This window comes from Columba livia, chromosome 6 (genome assembly GCF_036013475.1).
Source record: "Columba livia isolate bColLiv1 breed racing homer chromosome 6, bColLiv1.pat.W.v2, whole genome shotgun sequence".
NCBI classification, from domain to species: domain Eukaryota; kingdom Metazoa; phylum Chordata; class Aves; order Columbiformes; family Columbidae; genus Columba; species Columba livia.
Window position 1 is genome coordinate 18,666,252 of NC_088607.1, and position 22,794 is coordinate 18,689,045.

At 40.3% G+C, this 22,794-nt stretch overlaps 2 protein-coding genes across 25 annotated transcripts in view; one reads left to right on the forward strand and one right to left on the reverse strand.

Moving 5' to 3' along the window:
- Positions 1 to 5,374, forward strand: part of MAPK8 (mitogen-activated protein kinase 8) — a 51,829-nt gene extending 46,455 nt beyond the window's left edge. For 7 of the 13 annotated variants that reach the window (XM_065067372.1, XM_065067371.1, XM_065067377.1 and 4 more), the window contains exon 12: positions 144 to 5,374. In XM_065067372.1, coding sequence (XP_064923444.1) covers positions 144 to 160 — 17 coding nt within the window. In that variant the 3' untranslated portion in view covers positions 161 to 5,374. The remainder of the gene's footprint in view (positions 1 to 143) is intronic. The other 6 variants (XM_065067366.1, XM_065067364.1, XM_065067368.1 and 3 more) reach the window with 1 other exon arrangement.
- A 3,712-nt stretch (positions 5,375 to 9,086) lies between these two features.
- The window catches only part of ARHGAP22 (Rho GTPase activating protein 22), a 141,133-nt gene continuing 127,425 nt past the window's right edge, over positions 9,087 to 22,794 (reverse strand). For 6 of the 12 annotated variants that reach the window (XM_065067358.1, XM_065067356.1, XM_065067357.1 and 3 more), the window contains 4 exons: positions 19,525 to 19,599; positions 17,557 to 17,692; positions 13,966 to 14,869; positions 9,087 to 9,834 (listed from right to left, as the gene is read on the reverse strand). In XM_065067358.1, coding sequence (XP_064923430.1) covers positions 9,606 to 9,834; positions 13,966 to 14,869; positions 17,557 to 17,692; positions 19,525 to 19,599 — 1,344 coding nt within the window. In that variant the 3' untranslated portion in view covers positions 9,087 to 9,605. The remainder of the gene's footprint in view (positions 9,835 to 13,965; positions 14,870 to 17,556; positions 17,693 to 19,524; positions 19,600 to 22,794) is intronic. The other 6 variants (XM_021284489.2, XM_021284449.2, XM_065067361.1 and 3 more) reach the window with 1 other exon arrangement.

The following is a 22,794-nucleotide window of genomic DNA, read 5'->3' on the forward strand; positions in this document are numbered from 1 at the left end:
TACTTGGACAATGAACTGAGACACATTTCTCCAAACTTGCCAAAACAGGGGAAAGTAATGGCTAATTAGGAAGAGACAAACTAATGCAAGGACTGAACCGTGCAACTGTATCTGCAACTGATTTGCTGTTTTGTTTCTCATAGCACAGGTGCAGCAATGATCAATGGCTCTCAACATCCATCTTCATCGTCATCTGTCAATGATGTGTCTTCAATGTCAACAGATCCAACATTGGCCTCTGATACAGACAGCAGTCTAGAAACCTCAGCTGGACCTCTGGGTTGCTGTAGATGACTACTTGGTCTTTTTGGGGGCGGGAGGGGGGTCCTTTTAGTCATTAATAGGGCACCTTTAAAATTTGGTGGTATTTTTGAGTGTTTCTTCAAAAATAATGGTAGAATTCATCATAAAGTGCTGTAATTTTAAACTGTAAGTTGTGTTAAAGCAGCCACTTTTTTGCTGTAATTAACTGTAAAATATTAAACCTGATAATTTTTATTGTGGTTTTAAAATCTGCATATTTGCTTTACTATTATGCTGCTGATCTTTTTTTACTGAATTTGTAAGATTTGTTTTATCAAAGCACATATTAATGTTGTGGTCATTACCATATAATGAATTATTTAAGATTTTATAGGGTTTCAATTTTTTAATTAGAATTTATTCCTGATGTTTTGTTCATGATATCCTTCAAGTTTTATGCTTGGTCGCATGTTCATGTCCAGGTGGAGTGGGGAGAGAATGCAGTGCAGCCACCTGTAGTTTTGGGCATACTACTGTGGTGCTGGCAGTGAATAAAATCCTCTTTTATTTTGGTCACTTGCCTACACTACTTCAGCAGAGGCAACAAGTAGTGAATTTTTTTAGAGAAACAGTAAACAATCCTTTGCAAAGTAACCTCATCTGAGTGGTTTTATGATCTTAAGAAAGCAAAGCATATCTTCAAAGCTGCAGAAATATCTAGCCTAACTGAGTAATGTGATGTTTTCTGCAGATTTGTGGCATGCCAAATCTTGTGATCACCATAAAACATGAGGATACTTCATGAATAATACATTGCAATGCAAATAAACTGTTTACTTTTAGCTTGTAGCCTGTTTTTGTACACACAAAATGAAGTTCATCCAGGATGTCTAGACTACCAACAGGGAAAATGAATATGCTGAAGCTATACTTTCATATAACATGTGAGTCTTGGGAGTTTTGTTTCTTACTGGTTTTGTCTACGAAGGTGAGTGCTTTTGGGGTAGAAGAGGGAATGACATGAATGCAATAGGGGCAAAACTTCAGCTATTCTTTCTCCACCAGAAGTAACTGATTGCTAAAGACCATTAAGTGGTAGGAGAACCTCAGGATTTCTGTAATTAATGCATTAAGTGAGCAATATATGCCATCCAAAGGAGGGGGAAGTAGTGCTGTATAAATTAATATTAATCTCTTTCATTTCACCATGAGACCAGTGTAGCAGAAATCTTTATAATGGTTCATTTTAAGTCATAAATATTCAATAATTTTCGATGTTGAAGCTCCAGGTTTCATTACACTTTATAAACAAAAGATATATTAAAATGTATACAACAGTTACTAAACAGTCATGTAAAATGGTGCTGCTCCTCACAGAAGTATTTTAACTGTTTACATTTTATATTTGCCGAATGATTTATGTATAACTGACTTAAGTTTATCTATGAGTTAAACAATCATTCAGAATTTATTCCTTTGGAAAATGCAGATTTTTAGTGAAGCTAGGCTGTATAATTGATTGCCTTGTGTAGATGCATATTTTGTGTGTGAAGAGGAATTTAAATTAGTAATGCTCACAAAAATGGGCATAAAAAAAAACACAGAAGTTTTGCCAGGCACAGGAGTATAAGCAAATAATACAACTGGCTACAGAGGTCATCCAGAAATGTCTAATGCTTTTCAGTGTGGTCACTTCTGCTTGTTGGGTTAAATAGGTATCTTTTTAGAGTTCTAATTGGAAGAGGAAAGTTTGTCTTTGCAGTTTCAGAAAAATAGAAGTGGTAGTAATGCTTTCAATATCTAACATGTCTTTTTAAAAAACATACAGGGTTACAAGGAATGGTAGTGTGTCAGAGATGACTAAATTGATAAACTGCACAGTTATTTTCCTGGCCTGGCTAGACTGCTGGTAAGTGCTGTGTGCGTGTCATTTTGCTTTCCTCACTTGTATCTAATATTTCAATATTGCCTTTCTAAACCACATTTGTTAAGGCAATTATTTTACAGGATCCTGCCAAATTGTTTGTTACCTCAGAATAGGCAGGGCATGTTTGGATTCATCTAGCACGGGAATATAGAAAACCTACTCAAGTTAACCAGAGATCAACAGAACAGTCTATTTTGTAATTTTTTATCAAAGTTTAAGCTGTGAATTAAGCCAAAAATTTTGGTCATACAACAGTACTCCATTGTCATATAGGATCAAATGATATTCTGGTCAACCCAGAGTAATGAGTTTAATACTGGCAAAATCAACTTCTGATGCCTGTGCTATTAAGAAGATAATTTGGTAAATATTTGGTAACTATTTCAATATGTTTTGGACCCCTCTGGATTGAAGTGGTGAATTAAATATTTTGAAACTTTAAAATAATTTTTGTTAGCACTTTCCAGTGTCCTAAAGAAAAAATGCTTTTAAAATTAATATTGAGTGAAACATTTTCTAGGCTTTTACCACAGTATGCTATCAGTAGTAACTTAGTTCATAAGCTCTAAGTAGAACTGAGCTTTTCTTCTTTTAGGGCAGGGTTGATGAATGGGTGGGACTGTCCACTGCAACATACTGCAGTGGGAGTGAGCTGTGTTTAAAGGGGTTACTTTGGGGAGGTCAGAGCTTTGCCAGCGGGAACCTAGAGTTCCCTTTTGGTACCATCTTCATAGCAGTGTTGTTATTTTGGTTGGTTGGTTTGTTTTCAGTTGCTTGCGTTTTGGGCAAATTAAAGTGAGGGCAAATTTCAAAGACAAGAACGTCAGATTCAGTAACCAAGGTATCACAACAACATGCTAGTCAAGTTCCCTTTTTATTAGTTGAAATATAAATTTTTTTCAAAGGTAATTGTATGCTCCCACAGATAGAAGACAAATAGGCAGCTAAAGTTCAGCTGTCTTTGTCTATTGTTATGCTGTTAGCTCATATACTATCTAATACACTGTACAGTTTTATTCTTAAAGTATTATTAAGCTTTATTTTAGTTGGTTATTTCAAAATCTTCTCATGACAACAGGCTTCACTAAAGTGCATGCAGCTTTCCTCTTCTAGGGCCATTCCAATCCATGGGAAGTTGGTAGGGACTGAATTACAGTGTGCTCGCTGATTTCTTATGTCAGGTGAGGTTAAAAGTTGGACAAAAATAAAGACAAGATTAATTTCCACCTTCTCTGGCCACAGCTGTGACAGTTATCAAGGATAAAATAGCTCCTTCCCTTTCATAGAAGTAGGTTCTTCAGGATTTTGAAATCGAAGTAGGGGTTGGGAATTAGTACTGTTAGTGTTAGTGCAGCACCTCTGCTCTGTGGAGTCTTCGGTAATGCAAGACAAGGGGGGTCAGAATCGAAGTTTTTGTGTGTTAGTGTGTGTGAGAAGCTAGCCTGCCAGAGCAATATTAGAGCAGCCTGACTGACCAGGTCACCTCTAGTGCATTCGTTCTGCTAAGCTGAATAGACATGGCACTTTTCCCTATGGAGGTGCTGTGCAGCTTGGGTTTTTAGTTTAGAAGAACCTTGCTATGCTATATGTAAGTCTCTTTCTGGATAAGAGTTCCAGCTAGACACAAAGATAGTGGTTGGGTCAGCCCCCTGCCAGCCCTGGGGTGTGGATACAGGGGAGGATGTGGTGAGTGTATTTGGCGTGTGTGAGCCGACAGCACCCTCTGCTGCCTCAGTGCCCCAGGAAGTGGTATGTTACTGATGTGGGTTTGTTTTATGGAAAATTACTTCTGTGAACACAGGCTGTTTCATTAGAGAGCAAAACTTAAGCACCTTGATGGGTGTTTGCATGAATATAACCCTCCTGCATTCATGTGTACAGCATTCATCTCAACATTGCATAAAGAAAAACGGTCAAAAAGCTAGAACATGGGTATAGTTCCTATACAGCCAGTAATCCAAAGTGTGAGACATTAAATGTTTCTTGATTATGGGGGAAAGGGGAGAAGACAGTTCATCTCACACTTGGCTTTACTGCTGTTGCTAAAGTTGCTAAAGGAAGTGAATTACTGTTTCTAGGTATGTTTTTATTTGCTGTTGACAGTAGCCTGTCAATACTGTTACATTTTATTTTCCTATCAGTGTTTTGGTTCTTCTGTATTTAGTTTGAGGACTGGAGTTGAAGGAGAGCTGTCTGCATTTTTCAGCAGGATTAGAAAGAAGATTTTAATGGAGAAATGTGATAATGCTTTACTGCCTTTCCAAATTTTCAATTCATTTAATTTATTCTTAGTTAAGGGCACTGGATAAAAGTGGTATTTGAAGTGATCTCTTTCACATCCTTCTCTTCTTTAGATATCTCTGCATTACAGAAATATGTTATGAATCGGATCACATTGTGTTTCTACTTCTGCAGTTAAAATTCTAAGCTAGGTTTTCTTGAACTACCTCACACAAACTTTCTATGTTTTTTTAAGTAAGTAAAGCTATCCCTTACTATTGGAACTACACTGAATGTGAATAGAAAAATACACTTCCTTTAGAAAAATAAACCTAGTGGCCAATGTTGAGACAATATCAGTAAGTATGTTTCTTAAGTATTTCACGTAAGATGTTCATGTGTAATATATAGCTTGTGTACAGTAATCTACATCTAGAATATTGTGTTAGCTGTAAATTGGTGATTTTATTATTGTAGTCTGGTTTTGTAGGTAAAAATAGCTTACTAGTAATGTCAGCTCATCCTTTACATTTTACAAAAGGAATAATTCTTGGTAAGCTTTGCATACAGATGAATTACTTTTGTAGGCCCAATATCTAGTCTATTTTTGAGAGTTGTTTAACTTTTATTACTAAAGTTGGAAAAAACCTCCTAATTATTGTGATCATTCATTCTGCCCCTTTTGAAGTATATTCTTAATCTTATTTTGTCCCAAGAAATATGAAGGGGAAGATACACCATTAAAAATACTGGGGAAAACTGTAATTTTCTTTCTTCCCCACATTTGATACCTTTTCCTGTTATTCCTTTATTCCCTCCAAATAAGCTGTTGGTGGGGCATTACTGAGAACATTGTGGTTTTTTTAATGATTCATGCCATAGGTCATTACATGTGCACCACTGGAATGTATACATTGTTATCTGGTATGTCAATTGGTTATAATGATATTTTAAATAAAAAAGGGGAAAAAAGTTTGACCACTATGAATTTGGTGTTTCTTCGTTGCTAGGCTGGAATGGATTTTGTATGGATTTCAGAAGGCTGCAGTTGGAGTTTTATTAGCATCAGGCCTTCTGGAGAATTCATCTGGCTTTAATGGTACTTGAAGTGTTGTCTTGTGCGTGAGCTCGCTTAGAGCAAAGTGATATTATTCTTCCATTTCTCCATTCCCGTGGACTTTGGATGTGACACAGGATGTGGAATTCATTCTTTCCTGGAAATACAGCTGCTGAGACCCTGTGTGGCAGAAAGAGGTAAGCCATGGTGGTCTAGTGTATGAAAAGAGGGCCCAGTCCCTGCGCTCTCAGGAAAAAACTTTCTCAAAACTGAGTTTCGGAAAAGCCTGGGGGAACTGACCTCTGAAGAGCTGATCCTGGAGAGCTAATGGGTGCTAGGGCCAGTGCCTGCACTGGCACCTCTGCAGTGGGGCTGAATCCTAATGTAATGCACTTCATTGCCTTCATTTCCAGAAGGCTCTCAGGGTTTTTTCTTTAACTGAAGACTCAGGATGCTCTTGAGTTGTGTTTGTCTGGTTGGTGTTACAGTGTCTTTGGGTACTTTTTTAAGGGAAAGGTACTTGACCATGGGCAGTACCATGCAGCCTGCTTTGTTTCTCTGGACCAGCCATTCATGAGCTACTCTTCTAGAAATGTGGTGAGGCTCAGAAATGCTCTTTTATTTGCGTATGTTAGCATAAAGTGTAGCTGATTCCAACTAATCTATTAATATAGAGCAAGACATGAGACAGTCTTAGCTCTGCCGTGGTTTTGTCTGTGGGTGACTTCATCCCAGAGCTGAAACACTCCATAGTGTGGCTGGCTTGCATGGAACTCACTAGCAAATGTCGATAAATCAATAATCTATCATTATTAATCTTCCTTTTTCATATTAGAAATGCCGTGGAGACCTATGGAAGTTTTTTTTCTTATTCTGGAATGGTGCTGTTTGGCTTTGTATTTTTTTAAGCATATGCTTGTGGTGGGTTTCTTTCACTGGAAGATTCTTACACTTTTTTTGCCTGCATAATACTGGAAGGGGTGTTCCAGACTGGGAAGCTTGTACATGTGAAGCTATGGTAAAAATACATCTACCTAATTACAGATATGTCATATCTTGTAATTACTGGCAAACCTGTATCTTGTAAATGCTTTTAAAAAACTTGCTACTTTAAAGTGGGAGCTATAATAAGTGAAAGGTCTGTAAAATAAGGAATCCTTTCTTCACTAGGCAAATGAAGTGGCAGGAAAGAGAGTACAGAAGCAGGAGGTAAGGCTAGGAAGGCTTGTATCATCTTCCTCAAATAAGGGCATATTGTTTCATGAGGTTGTGTACAATAGTGCAGGTGTGTTCCCATTTCTTGCATAATTGCCCATGATGGGAAATGAACATTATCCTCCTATTGCAGTCCTTTAGAGTTAACATCCTACCGTGCTTTGCTTTAAGATGAACTGGGTAGTTTGCAGCTTCTTGCAGGCTTTATTTACTGCAGTAGATCACCTCCCAAAGGACCTGAAATTTATCCCTCATAAGCAAGAAGAATGGGTGTCTGTTTCTGGAGCACAACAGTCAAATGGGTACAAAAGTTGAGTGAGTACATTTTCATTTGTGAATTTTATACTGGATGCCAGAGTAAGATTATGCAGTGCTACATAGCCGAGAGATGATCCTATCCTGGAGCTGAAGATTTGGGCTAGACAGGTTTCTTTCTCGGTTCTGCTATCTGTAGTGGTTACCTAGTCTTAAATAGTTAAATAATATCTAGAATTCCAGCTGCATTTGATTTCATTGGGAGTTAGCCAATAATCGAGTTTAGTGTTTGTCTTGCATATTTGTTCTTTAGGCTTCCAGTTGGCACAGCTTGGTTCTTGAGGTTGTAGTGTGCCAGGACTAAAAGGGAGCACTTGATACACACAGGAGATAATGCAACATAAATAGTCTCAGGGATGTGGGCTGCCAGGATGGACATAGTGAAAGGTATCCATGTTGGGGGTGGGAATAGAAGAGGATATTAAAATAACCTGGGTGCTACTACTGCTTGGATTGAATGCCTCAGACAGTAGAAACTTTATTTTTAACAGTCCTGATGTTTTAATTGCAGGTAATTTTTCTAGTAGTAAGGTTTGGTTTGTGATGACTGGCATAGTGCTTGACACACCTAACCTGCTGTGCTGCTCCTGCCTCAAAACCATCGTTACAACACTTGCAACATTATGCATCTTAATGCGGCTGTTTTAAACAAGCTATGGTGTTCCTTGCAGGATCAGTTGTGACGGGAACAAAACAAAGCGGGGGGGTTGCGTGGAAAAAAAGGCAGAGGCGACGCTGCTGCCGGCAGGGGGCGCGCTGCTCCTGCCCAACGACCGTGGCGGCCGCAGCGCGGGGTCCCGCTCGGCTGGGTGTGCTGGGAAGAAGAGAAAATGATTTGAAATAACTGGACTAACCTCTCCACACGGCTTACTTTAGCACCTTCCATGACTTGACTTAACTAGGAAAGAATAGGTTGAAATGTTTTGGGGTTTTTTTTGTGCTTTTTTTTTTTTTTTTTTCACTTGCTTTAAATGGTTTACATCTCTACAGGAAGGAGAAGAATCACAGTGAGGTAGAAACAAGGTAACTTCTAGATGTTTAAATGTTGAAATATCTGGATATCTGTAATATGATGAGGAGAAAATCAATACTGAAAAGTGTAAGCTAGTACATAAAAAAGCCCATTCTAAGGTTATTTCCAGACTGAGATGTATTTTCTAGTTAAGAAAAGACAGATTCAGGTAATTTTTGGAAAATAAATAAAGCAAGAACCTTAGCTACAGTTTAGCCAGTTCATGTCGTTGTGCCACTTTTCCATTAAAAATCTCTCTCCCATGAGACTCAGGCTGCCCAAGATATCAGAGATACACCCAAGAGAGGGTGAACAGTGCTGTGAGTGCTGGGCTGGCTGGCAGAGTTCAAGCTGAATCTGGTGAAACAGTTTTCTGTGTGCAGGCTCTGTGTGGCTCAGAGCACTAGAAATGTTAGGCAGAACTTCTCACAGTCCCTTGATGGCGCAGTGAGCCCTAGCAGCTAGTTACTGGAAGTTACAGCTTCATTCTTAATGACATTTCTTTAGTAGAAGGAATGAACATAGGCTGCTGGATCGTTTACTGTATTCCTCCTGTCCCCTCGTCTCCCTGTGAACTTAACTATTAAAAAATCAGCTGATGTCATGAGAAATGTTACAAGGCAGCTAAATGTAAATTGTCCTGGGAAGGTTAAAGATAGAGCTCCACCCTTCCCCACTTTCCGCCACTAATTGCACTGATTTCTCTTGCCCTAGGTTTTGCTATTTAAGTATTATACATAAAACGCCTCAGCAATTGGATGTGTTTTGATGATAAAAATCTTTTTTTCCTACCTTCATGTATGATCAGTACATATCAACTCACTCATGAGATTTTTTTCTTGCAGCTAATACTGCTCTATTTTTGGCTCAAACCCCCCAGGTACCTAAGGCAAAATGTGCATATTTAAAGTTCCATGGAGTTCGTGTGGCCAATCTGATTATTAATCACATACAGTTTAATAAGTTGTATTTTTGTGAAACACTAGAACTGTTTGGTAGATAAGGGACAATTTTAGTTAATTGTCAAGATTTTGGTACCTTAAACTTGTTTGTAGACTTTGTTTTCACACTATCTTTGTAAAATAATGCCACTTCAATGAGAAATTTTAACAAACTTTATGTAGGGGGTGGGGAGAAAAAAATACCTCATTAAATCCATATGCTAAACCACATTGAATGTGGTGACATACTGGAACTGCCATTTTCCCAAGTGCAAGTGTCAGAGCCCTCAGCTGCAGGCTCAGCCTGTCCATCAGTTCTGACCATCCCACCCACCTTGCAGGAATCTCTACTGTCCTTGAGCCAGCAAAAGGATGGTGCAGTAAATCCAAAGATGGGAGCAGTACAGCTATGAAGAATGCTGTCTTTTGATTTATGGGTAAAAAGGGTGCCCACTCTTTCTGAGCAATCTGACATCTAAACTTTCAAGCGTTGTGTTTATCAGTCATTCCCAGGTGGCTCAAATACTACAGCACATGTAAAGACAACAAAGCAAGTGTCACTGAAAGCACAATCACTGTAGAATTACTCATGATGCATGAGTATACCAGAACAAAATGTGCATTTTCACTGGTTTGGCCAGAAATAGAATTTTCTGTGCTGTACATCAGCTTGTTCTACTTGGCGACTTTAGCACTTCGACTCCCAACAGTTAAACATCCTAATGTTGAAAAAAATTCTTCCATTTCTTTCTGCAGGAGGTTATTTCTCTTCTCAGCATCTTCACGAGCACGTTCAGAATTCCTCAGCTTTATCTCCAGCATTGTGTACTTCTTTCGTTCTTGGTCCAGTTCTTCTTCTAACCTAAGTACTTGTTTCTTCAGGTCTGCACTTGTTTCTTCAATTCTTAAAATCAAAGGGGAAAGAGAAGAAAAAAACAGGTTTTTTAAGAGGCTGGATAAATACTGCCAATAGCTATAATAAATGTAAGTTTTTCCACTTAAAGCTAAAATATCTTCATTCTAAGAAAAAATCTTAAAGGAGGGCACTAATTGCCTTTTCGTTTGACGTAAACTCCTTGAAAGCTGGACCCTTGAAAAAATATGCTCAAATCTTACAATGCAGTGCTTACTTTTGTACAACAAATGAAATGTCCGAGGAGATGTATTAACTCCTCAGTTAGGCTGAGTTCAAATATATGATTCCAAAATAATCTTTTAACCTCCATGTTTCCCTACATGGATATCCAGTACAGAGGAACATCCTTGGAGGTCGGGTAGGAATGAGGTCACAGGCCTTCTGCACCATCTGTTTATGGTAAAGTTTGACAGTGACATTGGGCTGGGGGAATAAGAGCTTGTCATACTGTACAAGATGTTGTAAAACCCAGTATTTCATGTGAGGGAAATATCTGAAAAATGAACCATAAGTTTCTCTGTGGACAAAGCTGTCATGCAAGACTTGGAGCTTTTCTCTAAGGAAATCAAAGAACAAGGCTTATGGGGTTTTTTTGATTTGAAACCAGAACAGAAGGCACATCACTTGCTGTCCTCCCCATCATGTTTCCCAATCACAAGACAGAGTAATGGTACTAATACAGAGGAGAGGGTATATCTAGATAGGAATTTCTGATCACTAGAATATTTAGAAAGGGTACATTATGCTTTTCCTAGGAAAAGTTATGCCCCTCAAAAAAAAACAAAACCCCACCCCTCTTAGGTTCATTGATCAGTATAATAGCTAACTGTGAAGCTGGGGTGCCTGGCTTCTCTGTGAAAGGGTTAATTTTAGAGAACACCCTACAGATTCCACAACAACAACAACAAAAAAAGGGACCATTGTGACAGTCCCAGAACAGCCTGAATTCTATTTTGTGACCACCAAGAGGCAATTAATGCAGGCAATGCAGTGCATCTCTTAAACTCTTCCTTCACACACAGCTAGGGATGGCAATATTATCCTTGTCACAACTTCCACAACAAATTAAAAAGTCACACATCGGTTTTCTGATCACCAAGTCCAGCAGACCAACAGCTGCACTGATGAGTGAACAAATGTGTACTATTTCTGCAAATTACTGCCCATCTCAGTGAAGGCAGATGTTTATCACCCAAGTTGCTGTCTTCTGTAATACAAGAGAACTCTGCTGAAGCTAGAGTGCTTCTCCACACACACACACCCCCTTTATGACTTTTTTGTTACATCATACAGCTCTACCAATTAAATTTTTCCACCACAAAGCTTAGGGGGTCAGCTACAGCAGCCTAGAATAGCTGTCCATGTTCTGAATTATGTAGGGTCACACTACTTACTGCATTTCTACATACACAATATAATAGTCCTCTCCAAGACAGTTCCAGTTTCTTAAGAGTCCCAGGTGGTAAATGTGAATTACTGAAACTCAACAGAGAATGCCTGATAATTATACTAACCTCGAGGGAGAAGTGCTCTGGAACAGACTGGTTACAGGAAGGCCATAAAACTTGCCTCCCTGTGACTAAGAGAGAGAAAATGGGCAGTTGATGATGATAAATAACAGCTTTTCCATCAGCAAGTGTTCCTTACCTCTGCCCCAGGCAGGTACTGACTCTGCTTTCCCTTCGCTTATGTATGTGCCAACAAAAAGCTCATATTCCTTCATTAAAACGTGCCCTGCTACACACATGAAGTTCTGCAAACCACACAAGCACATGTACAACCATAAAGGAACTAATTATTAACATTTGGAGACTAAATTATCTTCAATAAAGTAAAGCTAGTGAGGCTGCCCAAAGTTTTCCTGTTAGCAGCCTCCCTTTCTTTGCTAGTTAGTGCCTGTCTTTCAACAGGAGCAGGCTTTCATGCAGTCGCAAAAGGAACATATTTTTTGCACATGTAAATTGCTGCAGATACATTAAAAACATTGCAAAATTTTCAGAGCTGAAAAACTTGGCTTGAAATTCATTGACTTGACAGCAAGATCCTTCAGGCTGTAATCCTGAACAGCTGGAGTCATCCTGTTTAATACAAAAAGGCAGTGATTGCATCTTGCCTGGTTTTATGAAACTATTAGTTCATCAGGCATTTTCCTCCTGGCTACTCTATACTGTGAGACCTGGCCAATTTTTAGTCCTTCCCTCCAGCCAACGTGCTCTCTGGCCCTGTCCTGCTGAAGGAGAAAGGCAGGTGTAAGGAGCTGAAAATGCTGAATAGCTGGAATGAAGGACAGGTCTTCCTGGATATCCCCGATGTCAACAGCTGTCCCTGTTGGAACAGTTTTACTGATAACAGGTGGAAAGCCATCTCTTTTCCCCAAGGCTGCAGGTAAAAATGTGCAAATACAGATTTCCACATTTTGCAGCCTGGTCTACTTTTGGTTTGTTACTCTCTATCCCTGCAATGAGGCTTGCAAGGGCAGCTGTGCAGAATTAAATGCAAGGCATGTACCCTCACCTCCCTTCCACTCTGCATTGGTAGGGCAGCTCAAAAAAAAACACAAACCAAAAAATGAATTACCATCCTCATTCACAAACCTTTTCCAGCACACTAAGCTAGCAACTGGTGTTCTCATCAGGTCTTCTGAAACAACAAGGCGGGGACACTTTTCTCCCTTTCTCGTACCCTGTGATGTTGGGTGGGAACTGAAAGTGCTACGTGGCCTGATTCTCCTTCCAGCGTCACATACCAAGGCAGGACAATGCAAGAGGCAGAAAAGCTGCAGAGGGTGGTAAGCCACTGCCACAGGAGATCATAAAGCAGGAAGGTAGCAATTGAAATTCCTATCGTAGCAGCTGGCCCACTGGAAGAGGTCACAGTTCAGATACATTTTTGAGAAATTACTTAAATGAGAAAAAAGGGGCACATGTACCCCAAAGCTGTTCTCTACAATCCCTACAAACAGTCATATGTGCTCTTGGTACCATGTTTGGGAGACTGTTTGGAGATAGATTGAGGCATGTAAATGCTACCAGAGTTGTAATAATTGAAGTAGTATAACAGTAATAACACACAAATGAAGCTGAGAACTCAACTATTTGTAAGAAATAGGACTACAGCCCTTCTTCAGTGCCAGGTGCCAGTGCTGCAGAGCCCAGGCCAATGATGATTCTTCTGAATTAAAACATGGTATACAATTTTGCGTATGGTTGTATATTAAACCATATCTAATCCCTTTAAGCAACAATATTTCATGTACATATTTCCCTGAATACAGGCCTGAAAGTCATTCTATTAAGCACTTACACTCATAAAACCTAATATACTAACTCACAAAATTGAATAAATATGACTTCCTAGTTATTAATACTTTCTACTTCCTACAGCCCCTGCCCTCATACACACCTCTCCTGAAAACTGGAGATTTTTTCTGAGCATAAATCTGAAAGTACAACACCAGCAGTCGCATCAGAGTGGGCAAATACTTGCACAGTTCACATATCTGCTGTGCAAGTACCACCTTGCTGCTGCTTCGAGTAGCTGGCCAAGTGAGCAAAGAACCACCAAATACATCAAAATCAAAAGCAAGGTTTCTAGAAGTTCAACACAAAAGGGCTGCTGCAAAAGTTGTCACTAAGATGCAGTCCTAACACCATCACAAAAAACCCTGAAGAACAGTCAAAATCAGTTTCCTGAAGAATGTTTCGGTTGGGAAAAGTAACAAAAAACCCCCAGTATCAGACTAATGTGGTACAAATCTCAGCACCTGTACAGACTGACAGAGTTCCACCCTGGGACTCAGTCCCTCCCTCAGAGACAGATGTTTGCTTTGCTGTTTCTCCCAGGCCACTGACAAAGAGCAGACTTTGGCATTAGCTGTGCAATTCTGATTTCCACTGAAAACATAGAATGTGAAAATACTGGAATTCCCTGTGTGACAGAAATGCCATTTTTTGATCCTCTCTTAGAGCAGAGAGATAGAAGTTGGATTCAGAGAGCAGTCAGGAAAGATCATAACCAAGTCTCTTGTCTCCCAAACCCAAATTCCAGGTCTAAAAATCTGACACACTTGGCAGCCCACACCCACATTCAAACAGGGGTAATGCTGACAGACAACATTACCTTTTGATACTACTCTCATACTCAGTCCTCTGTTTGCTGAGTTCTGTCTTTAGCTCCACCACCAAGCTCTGTAAGGCCTTAGAGCATTTGACAGAGTCTCTGGAAGCTGCAGCTGGGTTGCTCTGTTCGCTGCTGCTGCTGCTGCATGCTTCAAACCCATCGATGCTGTTCTCCAGGTCTGCAGTCTTGACCTCACTCTGAGACAGTGAGCCCTGAGTTACCCACTCGGTTTTGAGAGAGCTTAAGGTAGAAGAGTCGCTGGCCCGGCAGGCTGGGCAGCTGCTGATCGTGTCCACCACAGAGATTTCACATGATGATGTAGACCACGTGGTGCTGGCCATACTGTGTGTGCTGAGGGACAGGCTGGATGAAGGGACGTTGTCATAAGTAGAGAGTCTCTGAGAAGAACACGAGTCTTTAACTCGTTCTCCAGATGCTGTCCGGCGATGGCCTCGGAGAGAGTACAGTCCATTCATCAACCAGTTCCCACCGGAGGAGAGGTTGGGGATATCTAAGGATGAGCTGCCAAGCTTTGGACTCACAGACCGTGCTCCCTGTTGACGGAAGGAGTATTTCCATGGAGGCAGTGTCTGCACTCTTTTGTTGGGGCTGGTGGCAGGCTGAGTCAATTTGCTGCTGTGCTCTGAAGGAGTGTTTTTCAATGTAGTTCCAGGAGTGGCCTCTAGTGCCACAGCATTGCTCAAAGGCAAATCAGTGGGGCTGGGAACCCTGTTCTCTGACCTGCTGTCCTCCCCATCCTCCTCAGAGATCCACTCCACAGTACTGCGCTGACGCACAGGTCTGATTTCCAGCTGGCTCACTGGCACATCTGCCTGAGGAACAGCAAAGATTCGCCCCTGTTCACTTATCAGCACTGTCATCAGGTGCTGAACTAGTGAGGTGCCTGTGGGAAGAAAACAAAGGCAAGCAGTTGGTGAGGCATGGAAGACCTCAGACACACACTCCCTGTCTCGTTGTGAGGCACCGTGCACTGCATTGGGTCTGTACAAACAACTGCTCTGGGCGTTTCTGTACAGGAATTGTTCCCAGTGCTGGAAATGGGGACTGTGAGGGATGTAAATATCAGGCTAGCTCATTAATGTAGCTGACTAGCAGAGTACAAATGATCAGTGGCAATGATTAATAAATTGGCCTTCTAAGGACACCTTTTAAGGACAACGGAGGAGTACACCCAGAAAACAGGCTATGTCAGTACCACAACAAGGCATGGGCTTCAGAGCCATCATCAATCTCGGCATGTGCATCCATGCACTGCACTGTGCAGAGACGCACGCTGGATCCTGGACACACTAACCTATTAGCTGGGATGGAGCACCTCTCCATCCAGCTTCCAAAACCAGGACGTTTCCATGACTTATGTTGCACCCAGTTTCATTGCCTTGATGGGCCCAGAGGTAGTGTTTACTGAAGAACCAGAAATTGCAGCTCAGGCCTTCTGCTGCACTCTTAATGTATTGAGAAATTTGGAGGAAGTATGACATCTGTATGACACATGCACTTGTAGAAGGTGTACAACAAGTAAAGAAAGTAGTTGAAAGTATTTAAATCCACAGAAATAAACTGTCATCATTTTCCAGTAGTGGAGTAGACCATTATGACCTAACAGAGACCAAACCTAATACGAAACATTTCTGTACAAAAGAGGAAAACCTTTAAAAGAGCAAATATGTAATTAATTCTATCTTTAATCATTGTCTGAAATAGAAAATAACACTAACATATTCAGGAGTTTAAGAGCCTGAATTTAATAATAAAGTTTCAGCCTGATAGCCAGATGTACTGAGCTCACCTACAACTTCTATTTTATGTCTGCGTGAGGAGAGAAATAAGTGTCTCTGGAGATAAGGTCACTCTTAATAATTTAGCTGTCGAAATTCACATATTTGTATTTAAAATTTATGGCCTAAGTTTGAAGAGAGACCCAATTAAAGTGATTTTTGTTGAGAATGGCAGTAGTATTTTTCTCTATCAGTTGACTTTTCAGATTCATATTAGCCTAAAGCTAAAAAAAAAAAGAGCATTTTCCCACTTCTCCATTATTTCTATTTAACCAATCTTCTATCCTCAACTAACAATAAAATAAAACATTTTCAGTGCTGTTGCTTATGAACATAATGATTAAGTCTAAAAATCCAGTCACTGGATCACCATTTTTCTGCGCTCCAGATCTGTGGTAATACAGAATTCCAGATGGCATCACTGTCATATTTTCATATGGTGATTAGCAGAGACCATGAAACCACAGCATCTACACACAGTACAAGCACCTCTGTCATCAGCTGGACTGCAAAAGAAGTGCCTCAGGTGAACTGAACCCAAACTTGTCATCTGTAGAACTGAACAAAAAGCATGTTGTTGGCCAAGGCTGTAAAAGATTTATCACCACTGGCCAGCTGGCCACTAGGGGAAGTCACAACATCACACAACACATTGAGACTTCAGCTACCCCCACCTTTGTAATGCTGAATAACTACATCTGCTTCTGCATTCCCTTTCTCTCCTCCCCCACATTTTTGTACCTCCTCCCACCTTCGAGGAGGTCTCAAAGTTGCCCTTAGTAATACATCCCACATCTCTGTGGCAGACTTCAAGTCCCTGAACAACTACAGTATACCAGGTCATGCTCTGAAGTTGGCCTGTTACCTTATAGGGTTGCCATCAGTGGGGCACACATCTGCAGTGCCTTTCAGAGGTCACTTGTGCAGAGCTAAAGGCACTGCTGCCACTAAGGTGTGATCATCCTGGCATTTCGTGAAGGATTTTCATCATGCAGAACACCACATCAGCTGTCCCCTACAGCTAGGTAGTGGTGCCAGGGCTGAGTTCACACATCCTGGGCACAGCCTCTCCATCTGTGCCTAATGCTAGATGAATCCATCAAGTCCTTTTGTAGTCCTGCAAAGATCCCACAAAATTTGATACAAAGACCCTGCTAAAACTTGCAATACAGTAGTTATGGTCCATTGCCACCTGGGAGAAGGGCTGCCTCCTAGCCCAAGTCTCAGCCAGCCAGAGATCATGCCCTATGAAGGCAGATAATTTTTAAGCTTCAGATTTTTACCTCCAAAATTAATGGTGATTTTCAACTTACCTCTTGGGTTCTAACCCATACACAGCATGCTTAGAAGACAACACTTCTAAGACACCTAGCTATAGCTCTGTGGCACAGCAATAACTACAGTCCCTCTTTTATTGTAGACTGGATGTCCTTTACAGAGATCTGTCTAACCACCCAAATGTGCCAATACTAAACAGCAGTTTGGTACTTAAACACAGTCCTGCTGAAGAATATTTGATCATTCATTTCAGCTGTATGTTCAAAAAGAGTTTCACATAACTTATAACTGGGCAAAGGCATTTTCATGTAGTAGAGAAGAAAGACACTCCCAGGCCAGTGCTGAGTAGGATAGAGGCCAATTGGTACCTCCCCCTCACAGGCGCCGGTGAAAGGGATCGCTTGACTTGCTGCTGATGGTGCAGTCAAGTGATACAGCTACCAACAAGTGCATAACTTTCAACTTGCTTTTACATCTCCAAAACACAGGTTTATGTCACAAAGGTAGTACCTACCTTCCATCATGGTCACTGGATCTTCCATTTTGGGTCGTAATATATTTGGTCCAAATACTGTAGCCAAGTTCTGGACACTCATCTTGTTAATGCTGGAGTGAGCCTGAACTTCATCAAGGAACCTTGAAAAGCCCCCCCAGAAAAATCAAAGGAGGAGAGGAATAATAAGTCACTTCTCATATTTAGACTGTAGGCATTCTGGAGCATTAACAGTTTTGTCCTGTGTTTATACAACCCTGATACCTGAAATGCTTCTAGGGCCTAGTGCAGTTTAGATATTCAGTAATAACCCGAGCTCCCTCCTAGTGTATGAACAAGAGAGAAGAGGATGTTTTTTGTCAAAGGTAACATCCTACCAGGGATCCAGCCTTCTATTGGGTATGAAAGTACAGATTTTCACATTTTTATAGGAATTCTACAATTACACAGATTAAGTTCTGCCAGTTTTCACTTACAGACATAACAGAAGTAAAAAGACATTTTACTCATCTCTTTGTCTGAGAACTAGCAGTCTGTGGAAAGAGCTTAGTTGCTTGAATCTAACCCAATGCAGGTAAAGAGGTAGCCCAAATACTTCTTGTGAATGCACCAGCTGGGCAAACATCAACACAAGAAAAAGACCATGCAAGCCAAAGGCAGCACATAAAGAAATCTGTGGCTGTCCATGGCTATCCATATATATGAGCTTGAAATCAGCAGAAAGTTTTTAACATTTAATGTTTTTGTTATTGGGAACAGCCTCCCAATAGAAGTTACAGCAAGATAAAGGCTGTAACAAACATGCTTGTACATCATTAGCCAAGTTGTAAAAAGGACCAAATGACATGCAAAACTACAACAGCAGGAAAGAGGACTCAGTGGCCTCTAAAGTGAGCAGTCCTACTCTGTACTCCATTTCCTAACTACTGTTAATTTTTGGATGATTGGATAGGTTTTGGCAAGGAAAAAGCTTCCTTGTGATTTTGCAATTTGGCCAATTTTTGAATACTTCTACTTCCAGCATGACTTTTCTAGGCACTCCCATTTTTTTTCTGTGGCTTCACCCTGTAGTGGACACTGCTGAGAGCCAAGAACCCTGAGTTTTCTTCACAAAGTTAGAAGCAAATTCTACTTTCCTTTCCTTTCCTCAGTTCTTAACTTTGAAACATGTACAATTATATTCCCCTGCCTCAGCCATTCATGTTCTCAAACACTTAGATATTAAAACAAAAAGCTATACAAACACATGGTGAGGCAAAATAATTTTTTAAAACATTCAAAAAACACATTTCAGAAATGCTGTCTATCTATACACTTGGGAAGGGCTTGACACATCTTGAATAAGTCACGGGATTCATATGTCAGTGTTTTTGTCTACTGCCTGCTCCAGATGTGCAAATCCCACTGGTCATAAAGGAACTAACAACAACAGAGACTAGAATACAACATAAATTCACTATGTTGTATCTAGGGTAATAGCCCACTCCAGCTCCCAAAACACATTCCAGCTCACTTTGCAAAAACTGGGAGAGTCAGCAGAGAGACAAGGGGAGACAGGGCTGCAGAGTCCCTGGTACTCCAAGGGGAAGCCATTCCTGACCCCACTTCCAAATCAGAGCTGAGGCCAGAGCGGCTATTCTGGCAACATCTGCTACTCAGCTTATGTCATAAATCTTCCAACTGTGCAGTACCTGGAAAAAAAGCCTTTCTTTACTGGTCTTTAAGTGCTTCTGAAATAAATAATATATTAGTTTCATTCATGCCTGCTGCCAAGGGTGTAGGTGACAGCAGTTTGCTTGGCTGGTGCTCTTGGATAAACCAAGAGCTTCCTTCAGGCAGGCTGCATGTTCACCTCCACATGCTTTATAGTAGCAGTAACTTACAAGCAAGTGGAGTTTGAATATTCGTACTTCAGAGTAAATTATTTGCATGTAAGACTGAGCCTCACAAAACTTAGTCACTTTTCCAAGTGTTAATTAATTTCACTTACTTGCATATGTATTTGAGAAGGTTGTAGTTGGCTTGGGGCAAATTCTTCACCTGTCTAACCAGTTCCTGGGTACCCTGAGGGACAAGAAAACCAAGGAGAGCTATTAATATAAATGATGCAAAGCAGACATGACTTTCAGTACCACCCAGACCTCTTTCCAGAGTCAAAACCATGAACAGATAACACAAGGAAGCTTTGCTTTAAAAATATGTGTTATCCAGTGTTTTGTGCCTTACCAAAAATGCAATGTCCAGAACTTGATTCAGTTCTCAAAAATTAGTGGGAAACTTCCTGTCAACTCTTAACGGTTGATGTAGAAACCTTCAGTTAGTGAGGCCTGCTAGTCTTCAAAGTCTGCTCACTGACATTGGTATAAATGTACCAGAAAATGTGCTTTTTCAGCACCTGGCCTATTTGAGACTTTGAAGCATTGAATATAGTATAAATACATCACTGTAATGCTCAACTGAGTAGAGGAGAGTTTTTCCTTAAAAAAGTTAAACAACATTCCAATTCAACTACCTCCTTTTTAATTACTTCCATTTGCAGTCATTCTGAGCTGTGACATACCTTTAATGTAAAGACAGATATTTTATGAGGAAGTAAGATGAGACATCCGCTGGATGAGTGACTTAAAACCCTGAAGCTACTTAAATCATCTAATGAAAACCTCTGACTCAGAAGACTATTGTCCTTCCACAGACCCATGCATTATTTGCTCGTTCCTGTCAATGCTGCAGTTGCCCTGGAGATTTGTGTATTTTTTGAGACAACTGAACCTTTTGTGGGACAACAGATATCCAGGCACATTTGGAAGAGTGATAGTTGTTCACTGATGATGAAGCTAAGTAATGATGGAGAAATTCCAGAAGCAGCTGGTTCCAAGCTTAAAACTGCAGTTGGACATTCATTTCAAACTTTCCTCAATTTATTAAGGACTGCTAGGGAGGGAATTCTGTGGGCCAGCCTTTTACAAGGTCTTCCTGATACCTCTGGTCCAGACAAGTCAGAAAGATCCAGAGAGCAGTATGTATTCCTGCCTCCATCCTTAATGTCCTGCATGCATATACACTTTTGTATTATATGTTCCAGCACTGAAAGAAAAGTCTTCTAATAAAAACCTGAACCTTAAAAAAGACTTCTTAAAAGCAGTAAGTCCTTTTTGATTCCTTAGCTTAAAAATTACGCTGGTTTAACAGCGTTGACAATAGAGATACCCATAAAAGACCAGTCACTTTTGAAAATTTCAGTCCTCTTTTTCAGACTTCTGAACACGTTTGAATCAAGGACAGCTGCTACTGATGTGAAGCTTAAAGTAAACTGTTCAGGTCATCCAGCTTTCAAGTGAGGAATTTGAACTAGAAATAGGTGGGCTAACAGACCTAATTCCCTCTTCAATTTTGTTCTGTAACCCAATTTATTTCAAATACAGAAATCAGGATGGTATTTGGCACTGTATTTCAAGTGCTCTGAATTACAATACCATGGCTCCACTGGGTGCAAGATGGGGCTTTGGAACAGAAACCGCAGGCAGTTGTGAACAGCTAGAAACACGACCCAAAAGTACAAGATGCTACCTGAAAGAAAAACAGTTTCTAAAAATGTATCACCCATGCTCTGTCATAAAGAATCACAAATGTGGTATTACACAGAGAGTATCTTCATATTCCTGAAGGTACAAACACCTGCCAGGTTAAAAAACCTTTCTCTCCTGCTGCAGCATTTATCAGCTCTGCCACAGGTTCATACCCACCAGCCACCTGACCAAGAGATGGTGGAAGGCTGAGCCTAGTGATACCAGTGGGAAGGAAAATGCAAGATACAATCTGCTGTGTTACTAACCGATAGCACTGATCATGCTTATGGCTGCAGACTAGCAAGCAATAGAGGCACTGCACTGTCATTCATCACAATATTTTGCAGTTCCCTCCTTGAAAACTCTGCATGACTAATTTACCACAGATGCATCCTCTCCAAGGAGTTGTCCCAAACCCAAGGATTTTGCAAAGTCAGTAACAGATCGGCACCAATTAGGAGCTTCTAGTTGGGCTGGAAAAAAAGCAACACTTAAGATGTTCACTCATATTCATATCCCTCTTTAAAAACTCAGCACCACGCTATTGGCCCACTGAACTACTACTGTGTGCATCTCTAGAGTAAAGACAGCAGCAAAAGCTAAAATATTACCGTGTCAAGTCAGCTCAGACCCAAATGAGTTTTTAGAGATATGAAGATCTTTCATTCATTCTTACTCTAAAACTGTTTTTCATTTTCAATTCCTCCTCCCAACCAGCTGGGTTCAGAATTAAATCTTTTCTAACACTGCAGTTCTGCTGAGATACCTGGAGGCCTCAGCAGAACCCAAGGTCTTTGTTACATTTCTGATTGCATTCCAATACCAGAGATTAGTTGGGTGCAGAATGAAGATGAAGAGCAATCTGAATAAAAAATTGAAAGCTTAAGGCAGTGCTAGAGTATTTTTTGCTGCACGTGGAGATTAGGCCAAGGTAACATCACAGTAATTCCTATCTACAGTCACAACGTAGCAGAATGAGGTGCCAACAATTTTATCTGAATGGCTATTTTACCTTAAGTAATTCTGTTTTTATTGAATGGGTACACAAAAGTAAAGAAAATTATTTTTTCAGTCCAAAAGTCTCATTCAAAACTTCTAAGTGAAAAATGAAAATACAATATTACTTCAAATTAAAACAATATATTGCATTTTTAAAATATTTTTTAAAAGTAAAAGGTTTGATCTTGAAGTTCCCTGCTTATCAATTTGTGCTAAAAAATTATGGTTTCAATGAAACCACATTTTTGAGCAGGGGGATTTTTCCTTGTGGGAGGCAATTCAGGCTGTATAGGCTGGGTATGACTTTGTGCTGCATTCTTCTCCATGCGCTACTGTGCACGTACAACCTCTCCACCCTTGGTGTGTGTACTCCACCTTCCTTTCTGAAACAGTAAACAGCCCTTGTTCAGGGTCCAGATTTTCCTAGCAAACAAAAAAGCTTATGTTTACAACAGCAGCTTGACAGGACAACTTTGTACTATCAGCAGTACCATATTTTGTAAGCTTTAATTTTGGCTATCTAGTGCTCCTCGTCACCTTTCTAATCCAAAGAGAATACTGCACTACGAGTCATTTGAGTTTGGCTCTGCTCCCACAAAGCCAACACAGATGTTGCTTCCCAAACTGCTGCAGCCTGTGCAGGCAAAATCAGGCAAACTACATAATTAATAAGCTGAGCAGTGATATGTAATTA